Source organism: Momordica charantia (genome assembly GCF_013281855.1).
Source record: "Momordica charantia cultivar OHB3-1 chromosome 11 unlocalized genomic scaffold, Mcharantia_2.0 BLBB01000011.1, whole genome shotgun sequence".
Taxonomy (NCBI): domain Eukaryota; kingdom Viridiplantae; phylum Streptophyta; class Magnoliopsida; order Cucurbitales; family Cucurbitaceae; genus Momordica; species Momordica charantia.
The window spans coordinates 19195599-19213055 of record NW_028275159.1 but is presented as its reverse complement, the minus strand read 5'-3'; the positions used below and the strand labels follow the sequence as shown (position 1 = coordinate 19213055).

Below are 17457 nucleotides of genomic sequence, written 5' to 3'. Positions count from 1 at the left end.
ATATTTTAAGAAAATTAATATGCACATGTGCCAATAAACCAAAATTTTCCATTATGCTATGATCAGCTGCAAAAATGAAATTACCAACTCTGTTTGCCTGCTTGAAAACCCAAGGGCCAGGTGAGCTTTAAAAGCCATATAGAAGCAATTAAAATCAACCACAACCCTTTGGTTCTGTGACTCGATTGATTTTTTATTCTTTCTTACAAGGGCTAAGTCACCCCATGGAAGAAGATCAACTATCTCTGCAGCCATTAGTCTACCAAGTGCTTGGCTTAAGAAGCACGGCCAATCTTGAACCTGGCATGATGTTTCCACATCAAGGCCCTGTCTCAGCAATTCACGTAATGCTGCAATTGCTCCTGCTCTCCGTTCAGTATTCGCAGGTAAGTTAGCCATACCCAACAACTCCAATGTGCAAGCAGGTGCAAGTTCCTCCAAAGATTCTTCAATCTGAAACCAGGAGAAGCAGTCTTCATTTGGTTTTTCTTTTTCCAGGAAAAATGTTAAAAATGGAAGGATATAGCAGATCAATCATCTATTTAGAAATATGTAACATCTTAAATCTTTTTTCTTTTATGAAAAACTAAGCTTTGATTAAGAAACATGAAAGAATATACAATGGGCAAACAAAAAACTGAGCCACACAAAAGGAGTCGGAGCCCTAACTAAACTAAGCAAAAACGAACTTCAATCCAAAAGAATAACCCTAACTGGCAGTTATAAAAAGAGTCGAGATACAGATGTACATAAAGAAGTACTAAAAACACCTTCCTAAACCTCTCATCATGACCTTTCTCTACCTCTAAAGATTTTGTCACTCCTCTCAAGTCAAATACCCCATAACATGGCAAAAAAGCAAGCCTACCAAAGACTCTACCCTTCTCACAGAGAGGAGGATTTGAAAGAACCCCCTCCATCATAGCAATTCCTATTCCGCACTCAACAGATACCAAACGACCCAGCATCCCATTCTAAAGAGTCTCAGCAAACTCCTAGGTCTAAAGGACATGGCTAGGATCCTCTTATGCTCGTTTACCCAAACAGCACCACTGTGGGCCCAACACGAGATTAGAGCACCTCTTAATACAATCCAAAGTGTTCATTCTCCCAAGTAAAACTTGCCACACAAAAATATTTGACCATCTTGGGAATACTTACCTTCCAAAGAGAGGCAAAAGAAGAATCCCCCAGGGGGAAGAAAGGACACAAAGGATTTGGAACAAAGAACTACAAGAAAAGTCCCTATAAGGGTGGGGGATCCGAAAACAAATATCCCTCCATCCCGAACAAATGTGGTGGTTCTTTAACAATGAAGAGTTGTCACCTCTAGCGCTTCCCTATTCGAGAGAGGGAACAGAAGCCTAGACTTTGAGAGGAAGGGAAAGAGCCTAAGGAAGTCATGACAAGGGCCACCAAATGCAACCTCATATAAGAGAGATGATACAAACAAGGGAAAAAGGTACAAAAAGGTTTATCTCCCGCCTGACAGTCCTCCCAAACATAGATATCCAAGCCATCCCCAATATATCATTTCATATACTAAGAAAGAGGGGAAACCTGATAGAATCGCATTCTTAGACCCATGAACCAAGACCCGCTCGAAAGGGTTCGGACGATACATGCTCACAATGATCCTATGCCACATAGTGTTAGGCTCAATAAAGAAACGTCACAACTATAGCCAACACAGCCTCGTTGCAAAGTCTCAGGTTACCAATGCTCAAATCCCTCTCAACTAAAGGTTTCGTGACCACCTCCCACCTAACCAAGTGTGACCCACCCCCCTCGTCAACTCCTTCCCAAACGAAATCCCCAAGGATTTTTCAAGAGAGACGGTAGGTTGGGACTTAGAATAGACAGGATAAGAGTTGGTCTACCCCGCTGGGAAAGAAATTCCTCCACCAAGAAGAGAGGTGTTTTTTAACCTTTTCTAGAACTATGTTCCAAAACGACACTCTCCTCATATTACTACCCAACGGAAGCCTAAGATAAGAAGAAGGAAGGCTACTCGCCTTACACCCCACTAGAGACACCCAATAGTTCACTTTAAAAGGCTCGTAATTTATCCCAATAACAAAACTATTTCCCTTATTAATGTTAACACCAAGATAGCCTCAAAGAAGAACAAGAAACTATTCAGATTAAAAAACGACCTTTCAACATTACTACCTCCCTAGGTACTCTTAACAAAGTCTCGACAGTACTTATCTTGTCTCCATAAGAATAGCTATATCAGGATGCTCTAAAAGCAACAACTCCTTCACTATATCCTTTTTGTCCCTCCTACCAAGCACTAACAATCCAAAAGACTACATTCATACCTTTCAGTCCCCCACTTCTAAGAAGCCCTTCTTCCTTCGTAATAATCATGCGTTCAAGGTTTCTCAACTCTCTTGACCCTTTTCTCGAAGATCCACCCTTTTTGCTTTGCGCCCTCCTCTCATCGATAGGGCTAGAGGAGGCTCAACCGAAACAATTTGGCGGCCAACAATATTTAAGAGAGTACACCAACCAAACCACTCCTTCAAAAGGCATTCTTGAAACGATACTTCCAGAGGGTTAATCATAGGACCTCGTCCATGAAAGTTATTCCCTGTAACCATTAATTGGCCCGCATGGCACCCTACACTCAAGAAAGTCAAACACGAAACAAAAACTAGTCCAATCTCTCTGTTCGAATAAGTCTCAGCGGTAGAATAGGCATAACCCTTCAAATGCTACAATTTACGGGGGACGACGATAGCCCAGAAGAAGCACCACTAAACCCCAAGTGAATTGTTGGCATGTGCTCTTATGTGATGAATTATTGGCATCTAATTTTCCAACAACTTCATCTTCAGCGGGTGTTCTTTCTTCAATGACTCCTGTAGTAATATTTCTTACTCCTCACTAGTCCAATTTTATCTCCAAAAGCCCAATTCTTTCGATTTTTCAAAGGGGGCAACATACAGACTTTCCAAGTGGTCACCCAACTCAGTGCTACTCTGGACCAAACACACTTCACATCAGGGTTTTAATAGGATTCGGTGCATTAGTGGCTTTGGGTTAATGTTATTAAAGCTATTTCACAAATTTGGGAGAGAAAAAATAATTATTTCTCATATATACTTTAATAATAAGACCCTAAGTCACCTTAAGTAGAGGTGAGAAACAAGTCAAAATAAAATCTATCACAATAATCTACTAATTACAAATAATAAAAGAAAAATAATAAATAAGTATTTACAGTAACTATTTACTAAAAACACCATAAAACCAACACTCCCCCTCAAGCTGGTTTAAAGATATCTTCCATTGCCAGCTTGTTAATCAACTTATCGAATTGCATTTTTGGAAGACCTTTAGTCAACACATCAGCAATTTGCTCTGTTGTTGGCAAATAAGAAGTACATATGACCCCTGCAGTGATCTTCTCCTTAATGAAGTGTTTGTCAACCTCAATATGTTTTGTCCGATCATGTAGGACTGGATTGTGAGCTATGGACATGGCAGCTTTGTTGTCACAATAAACACGAATAGGTGCCTTCTGAGAAAACTTCAATTCTTCTAGTAGCCTTTTTATCCATATACCCTCATAGATACCATGAGCCAACGCCCTAAACTCTGCTTCAGCACTACTTCTTGCCACTACATTCTGTTTTTTGCTACGCCACGTAACTAAGTTACCTCCAACAAAGGAACAGTAGCCAGATGTGGATCGTCAGTCAACAGTACTACTAGCCCAATCGGCATCAGTATAAACTTCAACCTGTAAATGGTCGTGCTTTCTAAATAGTATACCTTTGCCTGGAGTTCCTTTCAGGTATCTTAAGATCCTATGAACAGCTTCAAAGTGAACTGTACTAGGGGCGTGCATGAATTGACTTACCACACTAATAGCAAAGGTAATATCGGGACGAGTATGAGACAAATAAATGAGTCTACCCACAAGTCTTTGATATTTCTCCTTATCTTTAACTTCTTCGTCTTTCGCAGCTTGCAACTTCAAATTTAATTCCACCGGAGTTTCAGCTACCCTGCACCCAAGTAAACTTGTTTCTTCAAGTAAGTCAATAATGTATTTTCTTTGATTAACAAAGATCCTTTTTTTCGATCTAGCAAATTCCATCCCTAGGAAATATTTCAAAGTACCCAAATCTTTAATTTGAAATTCACTAGCGAGTCTTTTCTTCAGAGAGGCCAATCCATCTACATCATTGCCTGTGAGAATAATATCATCAACATATACAATCAACACATCCATTTTGTCATTTCCACTATGCTTATAAAAGATAGTGTGATCTGCTTGACTTTGAAGGAATCCATAGCTAGTGACTGCTTTCTCAACGTTCAAACCATGCTCGAGGAGACTGTTTTAGACCATAGAGAGATTTCTTTAATTTGCACACTTTATTCTTTCCAATATCCATTTCAAAACCGGGGGTAAATCCATAAATACCTCTTCTTCAAGATCTCTGTTGAGAAAGGCATTTTTCACATCCAATTGGTAAAGAGGCCAATCTAAGTTAACAGCAACAGATAGAAGAACTCTAATGGAGTTAATCTTAGCAACGGGGGTAAATGTTTCCTGATAATCAATCTCATAGGTTTGGAGAAAGCCTTTAGCTACCAACCTTGCTTTGTATCTCTCAATGCTACCGTCAGCATTGCATTTTATAGTGAAAACCCATTTGCATCCTACAGTTTTCTTCTCTCTTGGTAAATCTACAATGTCCCATATGCAATTCAGTTTTAGAGCGTTCATCTCCTCCGTAACTACTAATTTCCAATTCGAGTCATTTAGGACCTCCTGAATGTTCCTTGGAATAACCATGTTATTTATCCCAGAAGTGAAAGTTTTATGACTATCTGAAAGGTTTTCATATGAAAGATAATTAGCAATAGGATATTTAGTTCACCTACGAACACCTTTTCTAAGAGCAATGGGAACATCAAGATCAGACACATTAGGTAAGTTGTTTTGAATGGGAGATGAAGTAGGAATAGGAGATGCGTTACCAGCATTTTCAGTATCATTCCTCGGAGTATTAGACTGGTTTAGTGACAAGTCAGCTTTCTGATCTTCATTCCTTCGATTTGGTCGCCTTCTAGTATAAACTTGAAGCTCAAGATTTTGATCACTAGGGTAATTTTGTAATGTTTCTCCCCCTGAATAAGAATTTTCTACAATTGGCATCGAGGAACTAGGGACATCAGGACCATCAAGACAAATGATATTAGGAATAGGGGTAGAGAGATCCCAAAAATTACCTTCATAACTGGATTCCTCCCCCTGAAGAGAATTTTGGGGAAAAATGGCTGATTTTCTAAAAAAGACACATCCACACTGATATAAACTTTTTTTGTTGTCGGATCAAAACACTTGTAACCCTTCTGTGTGGAGGCATAGCCCACAAAAATGCATTTGACTGCACGATGATCAAGTTTGGACCGAAAAAAACTAGGGATGTGAACATAAGTAGTGCACCCAAAAACTTTTTTCAGTAAATCAGAGAAAATACGAACAGTGGGAAAACATTCTATTAGACAATTCAAGGGAGTTTTAAATTTCAAAATTTAGAAGGCATTCGATTTACTAGATTTGCAGCCGTGAGAATTGCTTCTCCCCACAAATATTGTGGAACATGCATTGAAAACATAATGGCACGAGAGACTTCAAGTAAGTGTCTATTTTTTCGTTCTGCAATACCATTTTGTTGGGGAGTGTCACGACAAGTAGATTGATGGAAAATACCTTTATCTTTCAAAAAATTTCCCAAAGTGTCATTAAAATATTTCGTCCCATTATCAGAGTGGAAAATACTTATTTTTGTTTGAAATTGAGTTTCAATCATATGATAAAAATGAATAAACAGGTCTTTCACCTCAGATTTTTTTGTCATTAGATAAACCCAAGATAAACGTGTGTGATCATCAATGAAAGTTACAAACCAACGTTTTCCACTATGAGTTGAAATTTTTGAAGGCCCCCCACACATCACTATGAATTAAATAAAAAGGTTTGGAAGCCTTATAAGGTTGAAGAGAATATGTCGAACGATGATGTTTAGCCAAAATCCAACTCTCACATTGAAAAATTGAACAGTCAACACCTTTAAATAAGGTTGGGAACAAGAATTTTAAATAAAAAAACTAGGATGGCCTAACCTACGATGCCAAAGCATTATTTTTTCACTAACAGAAGGAGAACTGACACTACTCAAGCCTTGAGCTTTTTTATTACTAGTTGGAAATTCATCAAAGAAGTAGAGACCATCGAGCATCCTAGCACGTCCAATCATCCTCTCCGAATCCTGATCCTGAAAGACACAATGAGTTTCAAAGAAAGTGACACGACAATTAGAATCTTTAGAGATTTTACTGACAGATAAAAGATTACATGCTAGTTTAGGAACATGGAGAACAGATTTTAAGGTAATAGCTTCAGTCAATCGAATAGTTCCTTTTCCTACAATAGAAGAGAAACTATCATCTGCTATTCGAATTTTTTCATTGCAATAAGTAGGAGAGTAAGACTGAAAGAGTTTAGAGGAACTAGTCATATGATCGGAAGCTCCGGAATCAATAATTCACGGAGATGAATTAAGGTATGATAAAGCATGAGGATAATTACCTGATTGTGCCAAGGAAACACTAGGATTACCAGATGATGGATTAGTCTTTAGCAGCTTCAGGAGTTGATCAACTTGCTCTCTACTGAACTGGTAAGAGTCAACAGTATTTGCAATAGAAGACAACTGACTGCCACCACTCCTCTCACCCGTTTTATTGCTCTTCCAGTTAGCTGGTTAACCATGAAGCTTCCAGCAAGTTTCACGGGTGTGTCGAGATTTATTACAATAATCACACCATACACGAGGTTTCTCATTTCCCTTACTTTGATGATTTGATGCTTTATTTGCAAATGCTTCCGTCACCAATGCAGAGTCCTCAACAGTGTTGCTTGTACTTTTCTTACCGAGCATAACATTCTGACGACTTTCTTCACGGCGAACTTCAGAAAAGGCTTCACCAATTGTTGGAAGTGGCTGCTTACCAATAATTCTACCTCTGACTTCATCAAATTCCACATTTAGGCCAACAAGGAATTTGAAAATTCGACTTTCTTCTACGATTTTCAAATAAAGTTTAGAATCATCTGAACATTTCCACTCATGAGTATCAAATGAATCTAAATCTTGCCAAATTCTTTTCAAAGAATCAAAATACTTTGTAACCGTATCTGTTCCTTGTCGAATCTCACTCAACTTTAGAGTCGGTTCAAAGACCTGAGACTGATTTCCTACATCAGAATACATCTCTTTCACATTGTCCCATAATTCCTTTGCAGTGGAATAACACATATAATTGGCCCTGATCTCCTCATCCATGGAATTAACTAACCAAGTCATTACCATGGAATTTTCAGTGTCCCACGTAGTAAATAAAGGATCTTCTACAGCCGGTGCTTTTTTATCTCCAGTAATGTAGCCAATTTTGCCTTGCCCACGAAGATACATCCGAACACTTTGAGACCAACGAAGGAAATTGTCTCCATTAAGCCGGATGTTAGTTATTTGGACAATATGACCACTGGGGCTGAACCGGGTTTCAAAAATCTTAGAGTTATACGGCTGATCTGTTTTCTTTGAAGATACATCAATCATGGCTACTGATTCTCACCAACAAACCACAATGGCAAAAAAAAACAGCAGCAAATAATAAAAAACAAGGCGGTGGCAGCGGCGACCGGCGGCAGCGTAACCCTAGGTGGCGACGGCAGGCGGCAACGACGGACCCTTAGGCAGTATCGGCGAACAAACAGCAGCGTTGAAACCCTAGAAGGGAGCGACAGCGACGAAGACCTGCTGCGCAACCAAGGGAGGTGGCGGCGGCAATGCAATCCCACAAAGACATGCGGCTAAGACCTGTAACCCGGCGGCAAACACAACCCGCATTTGTGATCCGTAACCCACGAAGACGACGATCCAAAAAAACACACTCTGCAACCCACGACGACAACGAGCTGACAATAGCGTCGGCGGCAGTGTGTATGAGCGGTCGGCGATGGCGAAAGTGGGTGGCAGCGGTCGGCGACGGCAAAAGTGGGTGGGTAAGGGTTTCAACCTCTTGGCTCTGATACCATCTCAAATTTGGGAGAGAAAAAATAATTATTTCTCATATATATTTTAATAATAAAACCCTAAGTCACCTTGAGTAGAGGTGAGAAACAAGTCAAAATAAAATCTATCACAATAATCTACTAATTACAAATAATAAAAGAAAAATAATAAATAAGTATTTACAGTAACTATTTACTAAAAACACCATAAAAACAACACTATTATTTGTAAAGTTTGGTTTGGACACAATCAAATGATTTTTTAAGACGAGTTCAACACTTGGAGTGAGTGTTTTGACTTAGTCATTCAATGGTATTCTTCATCTAAGCTTTTTGCTAATTACTCTGTTGATGATATTTGTTCCAGCTGGGATCTTTAATTTTTGTTAATTAGTTTCTTTTCCATCTCCCTTTTACTCTATTGGTAACCTGTTTCCTTGAACATTCACTGAAGAGTTCCTTTGTTGTTCAAATACAAGATTCTACGTGCATTAATAGGTGGAACAGTAAATTGCTAAACAAATTATTAGCTTGAAAACTTGACGTATAAACGAAGTGAACCTTTCACCTGATATAATAATTTTAGTTTCCCAAGAGATGTTTGACTTCTGAGTAGATATTGAGCACGTGCAAGAGCTTCAAATCCTTGAGACACCATGTTCTTCTCAAAACCAATCTTTGCAATTGCACACTTCAAGAAAGCACCTAATATAAGAATAGGATGTATAACAATACTAACATAAGAATGGGGTGTTTCAAGAGTTCTGGCCTACTGTCCATAACAACATACCTCCGCTAAGGCCATGGAAAGCAGTATGTCATGGATATAAGGCTTAGCCATCGGACATTGAACAACTGTTTGTCCAATGTCAAGCACAATTTTTGCTTCTCCGACCTAAAAAATAGGGAAAATAAAAATCACGATCCTTATCTTTCATCTAAAACCTTTTTTCATTTTATCTCACTCCAAGATGAAAAGAAATAGAATGAAAGAGCCTCAACCTCTGTAAAGTTCAACTAATGTCAGCCTAAGAAAGATTTAGCAATTAAAAAGAGGTTGCAAATTTAACAAACAAAAGAAATCAAACTCTAAGGGAAAAATATAATTACTCAAAAATGCACCCTATATTATAACAAAACTAAATCTGAAGTGTATAAATATGAATTTATTTTATAGAAAAAAAAAACAGTAAAATAATTTGTATTTCTCGAGACAGCAATTTTATTATGAATGTTGAACTACCTCTTGAAGAAGGCAAAGAGCACCTGGCAACCAAGCCCAAGGAACTCGAATGGAAGACTTAGGTGGGATGTTTTCCTTCATATTACCAGCATAATGTGGTTCAAATAGAAGCTTATCTCTCACATCCATTAAAAGATCCTGCAAATTATACCAAAATAACATTATCTCAATATAAACATATACATATTTCTTCTGTTTCTTTTTTTTTCTTTTTTTTCTCTTTTTTTTTAATAAAAACTGAGCTTACAATAAGACAAATGAAAGAGAACAAGGAAGGCATCCAAAAAAACAGCCCAACAACAAGAGCCAAACTAAAAGAACGAGCTCCAAATAAAGCAAGATGCATCCTAAGGAGTAGTTACAAAAAGCTCTAGATATTAAGGCCCAAAGAGATACACGATATCTAACAAGTACAACTAAATATGTTCCTTCAAGTATAAAAGTATTAGCAGGTGAAAAATAAATAAATAAGAAAGTAGCTAGCTACCAAGGAAGAAAAAAGCTGGTATCTCAAAATCTATACAGACAAGATAAAGTGATGTAGACATTAGAGACTTGATTGTAAATTAATGTGATTAGTTTTCCTGAGTTAATTAGTTAGTTTTCTGTTAGTTGTTAGGATTTAGGATAGCTAGTTTGTTAGGGTAATTTGTAGTAACCTAAGCCCTCCCGTAGCCAAACATATTCCTGATAACTTTATGATATCTTATCACATTTCTCATCAGAAAGAAAAACAAAGCCTTCCCGAAGCCAAACCTATATATAATGGTTGTGGCTCCCCAGTTGTATTTATAGTTAATAAAAGAAGGAGCTGCTTCTTGCTTACCCCCCTTGCACCAAGTGGCTGCCTGAGAAAATGGCAGTAAATAAAATTTTGTGTATAACAGACACTGAAAGTTCCTTCTCCAGTGGGCTTCAAACGGCTATGCTTGACCTTCAACACCACAGCCTCTCATTAGAGAATCAACTGAATTGAACGGCTAACAAGAAACGAGCCATGGAAGGCTGCAGCAAGTTACCCAAGGAATTTTCCAGCAATTGACTAGCCTTAGTACTACTGGCAATAAAATAAAAGAAAAATTTGAGGAAGAAGGAAATGTAGAAAGACCACCTAGAATGTTCAAAAGATGGCATAGAAAAGGTAGCAAAAGGAACAAAGGGAATTGAAGGCCAAAACAATTTACAAAATTAAACAAGAAAATGATTATGATTCTACCTTAAAGAGGTACCAATTTAACCAAGGAAGACAGTTCGGATTAAAAAGATCGCTATAGAACCAAGACTTGCCAATGAACAGAAGGGAGATGAAAGATCACAAAATTAAAATTTACTACTATATTTTGATGGGCGATGAAACAAGGAGGAATTTTTGAATTCACTGTTGCAAGTGGATGGTTCTTTCCAGTACAGTCTTTTTATCTTTTGGTAAGAAACAATTTTATAGATAGTATGAAATTAGAAAAAAAAGGGAGGGAAGACAAAGAAGTCACAAAAAATATATATATATTCTTCTAGTTGGCACAAAGAGTTAAGAGTAACAGAATTGAAGGGGGTCAAAATTTACACCAAAAAAGAGCTACAAAAAGAACGTGATCCAAAAAAATTAGAAAAGGTTTTTCTTTGTTTCTCTCATGCCACAAAAGCCTTGTGCCATAATAAATTGAAGCCACATAAACAGATTTTTATTTTTTTAAAAAGGATGGAAATTCATGAAAGAAGGCTGGTAATGTTGTTGGGCAGAGCCACCTGCCAACCAAAACTGTTAAAAGAAGGCACCGTGCTTTTCCACCAAAGGAACAAGTATGAAAAGGTGGTCTTGGGATTTTGAACTTCTATCACACATGGAGCACCAACCCAGAGAAATGCGAGGGGGTCTCTTCTGAATAACATCATGAATGCCAAATACTGTCTTTTTTGATGAATAATGCTAATACCTTCTTAAGCAAGTTCCAAAAAAAGAAAATGACTTTTTTGATTACTTAGTGATTATCACACCAAACTGAGGAGAAGAGAAAGTGATGTTCCAAGCTTCCTTTATCCACGATATCCATGAATATGGAGTGGCAATAAAAGTATCTTATTGTAAAGGCCCGAGCAATTTACCTAAGTTTAGGGCAAAAAAAAATGAGTCTTTTTCGTAAAGGCTAGTGCAACTTCCAGAGAAAAAGAGAGAAGTATCGAGCACATGGACTATACCTGAGTTCATATTTGTGAAATTGATATTCTACAAAGGGTGGTGGAGCAGCAACTTGGTGGGATTAAGTCTCTGGCTAACAGACGATGCCTAGGAAAACAAGGATTAAATCCTAGCCCAAAACTATGAGATTATTAAATCGACCCTTCTTATCCATCAATTACCAGTAGGGAGATCGATAGTTGGATGCTCACACAAAATAATATTGTTTCAATTTAATCCAAGAGATGGTTTGTCATATATCCGCAATTTTAAGAGCCCTTGTTTTATCCACTCTTAGCTTAACTAAGGAACTTTCCATCATATAGAGGCTTTCACTACCTTGGTGAAACCACCAACCGACAACTTTGTAGCCCTAGTGACAACCGACTAAAGTAACAGAAAAAAGAGTTTTGGTTTCCCTTTTCACAAAATAAGAATCTCAAACCTCTTATCTTCATCAAAGGAAATTTCGAAGATTTTTTTCCAATCATATGAAACTACCAGCCATGATAACAAGACAATTCTTCAAATCTAAACCTAATATGAGCAAAAATATATTATAGAATCAACAAGGTACTTCAAAAAGTCAACATAAAGTCCCAACCTGGCGAGATGCAATAGCATCAATGGAGTAACCTTCTTCAATTTCAGAATTTCTTAAATCCATTACTGATTTAACAATCTCATCTTTTTCAGATTGATCTGGAACACCAATAAGCTGCACAGTGAATATTTGTATCATATAAATAAGTGCAAATATAACACAAAAGGTGAGTTGATAATATAATGATGAAGACTCAAATTGAGAGAGAATTTAGAAATATTTCATTAGCCTTCAAAAAGATTACAGCAACCTATTTATAGGTTTTTTTGCACCTAACAACAGTAAAGCTATTTACAGTGCAGTAACTCCATTTATAACTAGTTTTTAAAGCTAAACAAAAGGGGCTAATAAATTTTGATGTAGTAGTTTCTTGAGACAAAATTCTTCCAAATTATCGGCATTCTTTTTCTCGGGATCCTTCTCAAAACTACCGACTTTCTTCTTCATTCCAATACTTCTCAAAATTTTCTTGCAATAACTTGAAATTGAATTGGCCGAATGAGTTTGGTTCTCAACTTTCCCACACATTGAGTCTTTCTACTTCTTGTATTTACATTCTTGAAGTCTACTTGGAAGAGAGCTTTCTTGCATTTTCTTGTAGCCTATGTTCTTGAAGTTCAATCTTTTCACTCCTATGAGAATCTTCTTTAGTGTCATCAAAATAATCTACAACAGACCCATAGAAAAACTCTTCTTCTTTGCTGGAAAAGTTGGATTCTTCAAGCAATAACCCTTAACTTCTGCATTTTTGAGATCTTTCGTGGTGGAGAAAATTCATAGTATTTTCTGTGGACTGGTTCTCCTATTCTTGGTGTTGTCTTGTTGTTAATATAGGTCGCTCTTGTCGTTCTTGATGAAGATTATCGTCCTTTGTATCATAAAATTGCTGCTGGTTGGTTCTAATCAATCGTCTATCTTCCCCCAAATTAAGGATCTCATCTTCCTCACTTGAAGAATCTAGATGTATTTCATCTCTCCTTTGAAACAAGAGTGAGTCTACCTCCTTTTGAAATGAAGAGGTTCTTCCATTTGTCTATCTTTTGCCTTATTTTATCAATAAGAGGATCCCAAAAAGTTTTTTTCTTATAATTGCCACCCAAAGGAATTCCCAGATACGAAAAGGGAAGCCTTTCCACTTTACAGCCAAACATTCTAGTTTTGTCTTGAAGAACATTTTCTTCTACATGAATTCCTATAATAGTCGTTTTCGAAAGATTCAACGACAGCCCCGAAGCCTGTAGGAAAATGTCTAAGATCATCCACCATTTTTCCAACATGTCTATCTCATTTGGACAGAAAATCATCGTATCATCGGCGTATTGCAAGTGAGAGACTTCCACCTCCTCCCTACCAATGCCAAAGCCTTTGATCAGCCTTCTTTGACTACAAAAATGGACCATTCTACTGAAAGAATCACCAACTAAGGTGAAAAGGAAGGGGGAGAGAGGGTCCCCTTGCCTCAACCCTCTTTTGGCAAGAATTTTACCCCGGGGCCGACCATTAATAAGAATAGAAAAATTAGTGGAAGTTAAACAACCCAAATCCATTTTCTCCATCTGGACCCAAAGCCCTTCTGTTCCATGACTACTTCCAAATAAAGCCAATCTACCTTGTCGTAAGCCTTGTCATAATCTAGCTTAAGAACGAAGCCGACCTGTTTCTCACCTCCCAATCCCCAACTGCCTCTGAAGCAATAAGGATAGCATCAATTATTTGACGACCTTCGATGAAAGCAGACTGTGCATCGTGAATTATCATTAGTAAAACTTTCTTAAGTCTTTCCGCGAGCACTTTTGAGATGATCTTATACAAAGATGTTACCAAACTAATCGGTCTGTACTCGCCAACCTTCATAGCCTTCTTCTTCTTAGGGATTAAACAAATATAAGTCTCATTTGTGCACCTATTGATAACCCCATTTCTGAAAAAATCCTGGAACACCCCCAATAAGTCTTGCTTGATAATGTTCTAGGACTTTTTGAAGAATTCATTTGAGAAGCCATCCGGCCCCGGGGACATCAAATTTTCGAGGCTAAAAACAGCTTGCTGAATTTCCTCTATATCGAAGGGTCTCTCCAGGAATGAGGCCTAACTGATAATTACAAAAGACCTTAGTGACCGAACCCCATAAAGAAGTATTATATCTAATAAGTTCCCAAACAAAATCCTCCACTCTCTCCACCCCTCTAAACAGTCTATTATTCCTCTCTAACCAAGTACCCCATAAAATAGCCAGAAAACAAGCCTGCCACAAAAAAGTCTCCTGTCCCGAAAGGGGGGACAGCAGCACCTCCTCCACCAACATCCTCCACTCTCTAGATTAGGCCAAGCCAACCCGAAACATCCAAAAAACCGAAGCCAAATATTCTGAGCAAACTGGCAGGTCTACAGCAAGTGGTCGAGATCTTCCGAGGCATTCCTACAGAGAACACACCATTGCGGACCTATACAAAAGGAAGAAAACCTCTGAATATGATCCATAGTATTGACTTTCGCAAGAAAGGCTTGCCACCCAAAGAACTTAACCTTCTTCGGAATTTTACATTCCTTTTGATATCTTCCATAGTTCCTTCTACCAACAGCAAGCGTTTGGTTGTGGCTCGTGGTGAGAGGGTCGTGGTTTGATCCGCTTCTTTTATGACAAGAGAAGAGTCTCCTATGACATTGGTGGGAGCTTTCTTGCTTGCCATGTCAAAAATGAGCCCAAGAATCTTGGTGATACCAATTGATGAAGACTCAAATTAAGAGAGAATTTAGAAATATTTCATTAGCCTTCAAAGAGATTACAGCAACCTATTTATAGGCTTTTTTGCAGCTAACAACAGTAAAGCTATTTACAGTGCAGCAACTCCATTTATAACTAACAGAGAGCTAATAGAGTTTTTAAAACTAAACAAAAGGGTTGTTAACCAACAACAACCAAACTAAGGCAGTTAGCTTCATCAAACTAACTCACTCACTAGTCACTACATCATATAATCACAAATTTTTTAAGTTGTTATTGCATACATGTGTAAGGCTAAATAAATTTAATTTAAAAATAAATAAAGAAGCACATGCAAAGCATAATTCATAAGTTTACAGAAATACAGGTTTTTTAAATAAGAAATAAGACATTTCAAATGGTTGTGGAGGTTTCCTAAAGAAAAAGAAGCTCTTAGGAGGCAGGTTGTTGTAAATTCACATTGCGGTACTAAAAATAATGTTTTTGCCCAAGTAGATTGATGGTTGGATCAACGAAGTGTTGTATGGGCGGCTTGTAAAGGGCAAAGCAAAGACATTATGGAGCTGCGTTGTTAGAGCTTTTTTTATGGAATTGATGGAGAAATCGAAACAATAGAGTTTTTGAAGGAACCTCCTCTAATATAGATAGGTTTAGATATGGTGTACAGTTTACGACATCTCTTTGGTGCCTTAAACACAAGGATTTTTTTTTTAATTACAGCTTATCTTCGATTCTCCATGAATGGAAAGTGATAATTTATTAGTTTTTCTAGGAGGGGGTCCTCTCATCCTCTACTCTTAGGCTGTTTTATCATTGTTTTGTTTCATTGATATATCTGTCTCTTATCCAAAAAAATAATAATAAAAAAAAGACATTTCAAGATGGTATGAAATTACAAACACAATGTGAAAACAGCATGTTTTAGAAAAAGCCAGCCCAGGTGTTGTCTGTTTTTTTAAGCCCAACCAATTCTATAACATACACCTCTATTTATGTAATCCACAGTATGTCACTTTAACGATTCCTAAAATGAAAGCTTAACAAAGGTAAAAATTGCACATATCCAAGTCAAAAGTCCAATTTGATTAAATTGAAAGTTTAGAATAAAAGACTTACTTTGTCAAGGCTTAGGAGTAAAAACTGAACTTTTACTCAATAATTAAATAAATGATTAGATTAAGAAGAAAAAAAGTTCAGGGCCTCAAGAGGGGTCGAGCACGAAGATCCTCTTTCCTTACATTTTCATCCTTCTATCAAATACCTCCAACTGTGTTCAGAATAAATACTCAAGAATTTGGTGTCTTAATCAGAAGTTATCGGATTGCATATAACATGTAGCTGCATTGTTACTTTAAAGGTTAAATTAGTGAAATGAATAGGAGTTTGTCATCCAACTAAAACTAGAGCCAAGCCACAAAATATCAAAGGATGTATCCATTACCATTTACATTGGTCACTACACATTCTACCAAAAATGAACCAAAAATAAAGAAGAAAAGAGGGAGCGTGGATAATTAACCAAATAGAACAGATAGAGCAAATTCCTACAATTGTGCTTCCAATATTTTGAGTGAAATCATTGAACGAAAAAGAGATGGCGAGAGAATCACCTGGTAACAAGTAACGGGGATTTCAAGGGTAGCGGCGGAATTGGGGGCTCTGTCATGAACGGTGGGAGCATGAGCTTGGGAGTTGGTTTTGGAATCAATGCCGACAGCATTCAATCTCCAATTCCAAAAGGCGTGGCGAGTGGTAAGAAAATCAGCCGCCTGCCTCGAATGCGAACCAATTAAATCCCCAGAACCGGCAAAACCCTTATAAATCTTAGCCTCTTTGTGAACCCAATTGCTCGGAATGGTCGGCAATGCGCAGGATAAAGCCATAATTCAATCTGCATTTGTCATTTGGACATTACAAAGCTTAAAACTTACGAATGAATAAACGAATCCGAGTTCATAGACGCGCAGGAGGAAGGCTCGTCGATGAAGATTTGAAGAAACATCTGCCTTTTGAGCCCCAACACTTCATTGAATTACCTTCGCTGCTCTTTTATGGCGAAATTTTCTGTTTCGCTTTGCTGCAAGACTTAGCTTGTAGCGAGCATTTGCATTTGTTCCTCTTTTCTTTTTCTTTTTCTTTTTCTTTTTCTTTTTCTTTTTCTAATTTGCACAAACATAAAAAGATATGGAGTTTTCCTTTTTCTATTAAAAAGTGAATAAATAGCACGTTAACGTTTAAAATGGGTTTTTTGCTTTTTGAGAGAATTTTTTCTTAATATAACAGGTGGGTGACGTGAGGTGGAAGACTCGAACTTACCTCACGGCTGGCTTAAGCTATAGACGAGCGAGGCGACCGCCTGAAGGCCCCGTTCTAGGAATACCTCATATTTTATCCATAATACATAATATTGGTATCTATCTAATTTAATTTTCAATTATAAATTAAATTTAAATATAAAATAATTTACTCATTAAATTTTATAATTTTTTATAATATTGAAAATACATCCTACTAAAAAAATCTACAATTAATAAATTCATAAATTTATCTCAATTTTGATTGGCTTATATTTCAAAATTTGTTAACATCTTTTTATTCGTGTTAC

The 17457-nt window shown here is 37.4% G+C and overlaps 2 protein-coding genes across 4 annotated transcripts in view; both read right to left on the bottom strand.

The window, feature by feature from the left end:
- The window catches only part of PARC6 (plastid division protein), a 51967-nt gene extending 34963 nt beyond the window's left edge, over positions 1 to 17004 (bottom strand). The window contains exons 1-6 of one of the 3 annotated variants that reach the window (XM_088119513.1): positions 16463 to 17004; positions 12128 to 12241; positions 9348 to 9485; positions 8895 to 8999; positions 8673 to 8795; positions 85 to 453 (exon numbers count right to left, since the gene is read on the bottom strand). In XM_088119513.1, coding sequence (XP_087975639.1) covers positions 85 to 453; positions 8673 to 8795; positions 8895 to 8999; positions 9348 to 9485; positions 12128 to 12241; positions 16463 to 16735 — 1122 coding nt within the window. In that variant the 5' untranslated portion in view covers positions 16736 to 17004. Of the gene's footprint in view, positions 1 to 84; positions 454 to 8672; positions 8796 to 8894; positions 9000 to 9347; positions 9486 to 10173; positions 10331 to 12127; positions 12242 to 16462 lie in introns of those variants that run through there. The other 2 variants (XM_022300322.2, XM_088119514.1) reach the window with 2 other exon arrangements.
- Positions 314 to 7795, bottom strand: LOC148208263 (uncharacterized). The gene is made up of 3 exons (XM_088119515.1): positions 6617 to 7795; positions 5002 to 6302; positions 314 to 453 (listed from the first exon to the last, which is right to left on the bottom strand). Exon 1 carries the CDS (start codon positions 7647 to 7649, stop codon positions 6792 to 6794), a length of 858 nt encoding a protein of 285 aa, XP_087975641.1. The 5' UTR covers positions 7650 to 7795; the 3' UTR covers positions 314 to 453; positions 5002 to 6302; positions 6617 to 6791.
- Positions 17005 to 17457: the final 453 nt, after the last annotated feature.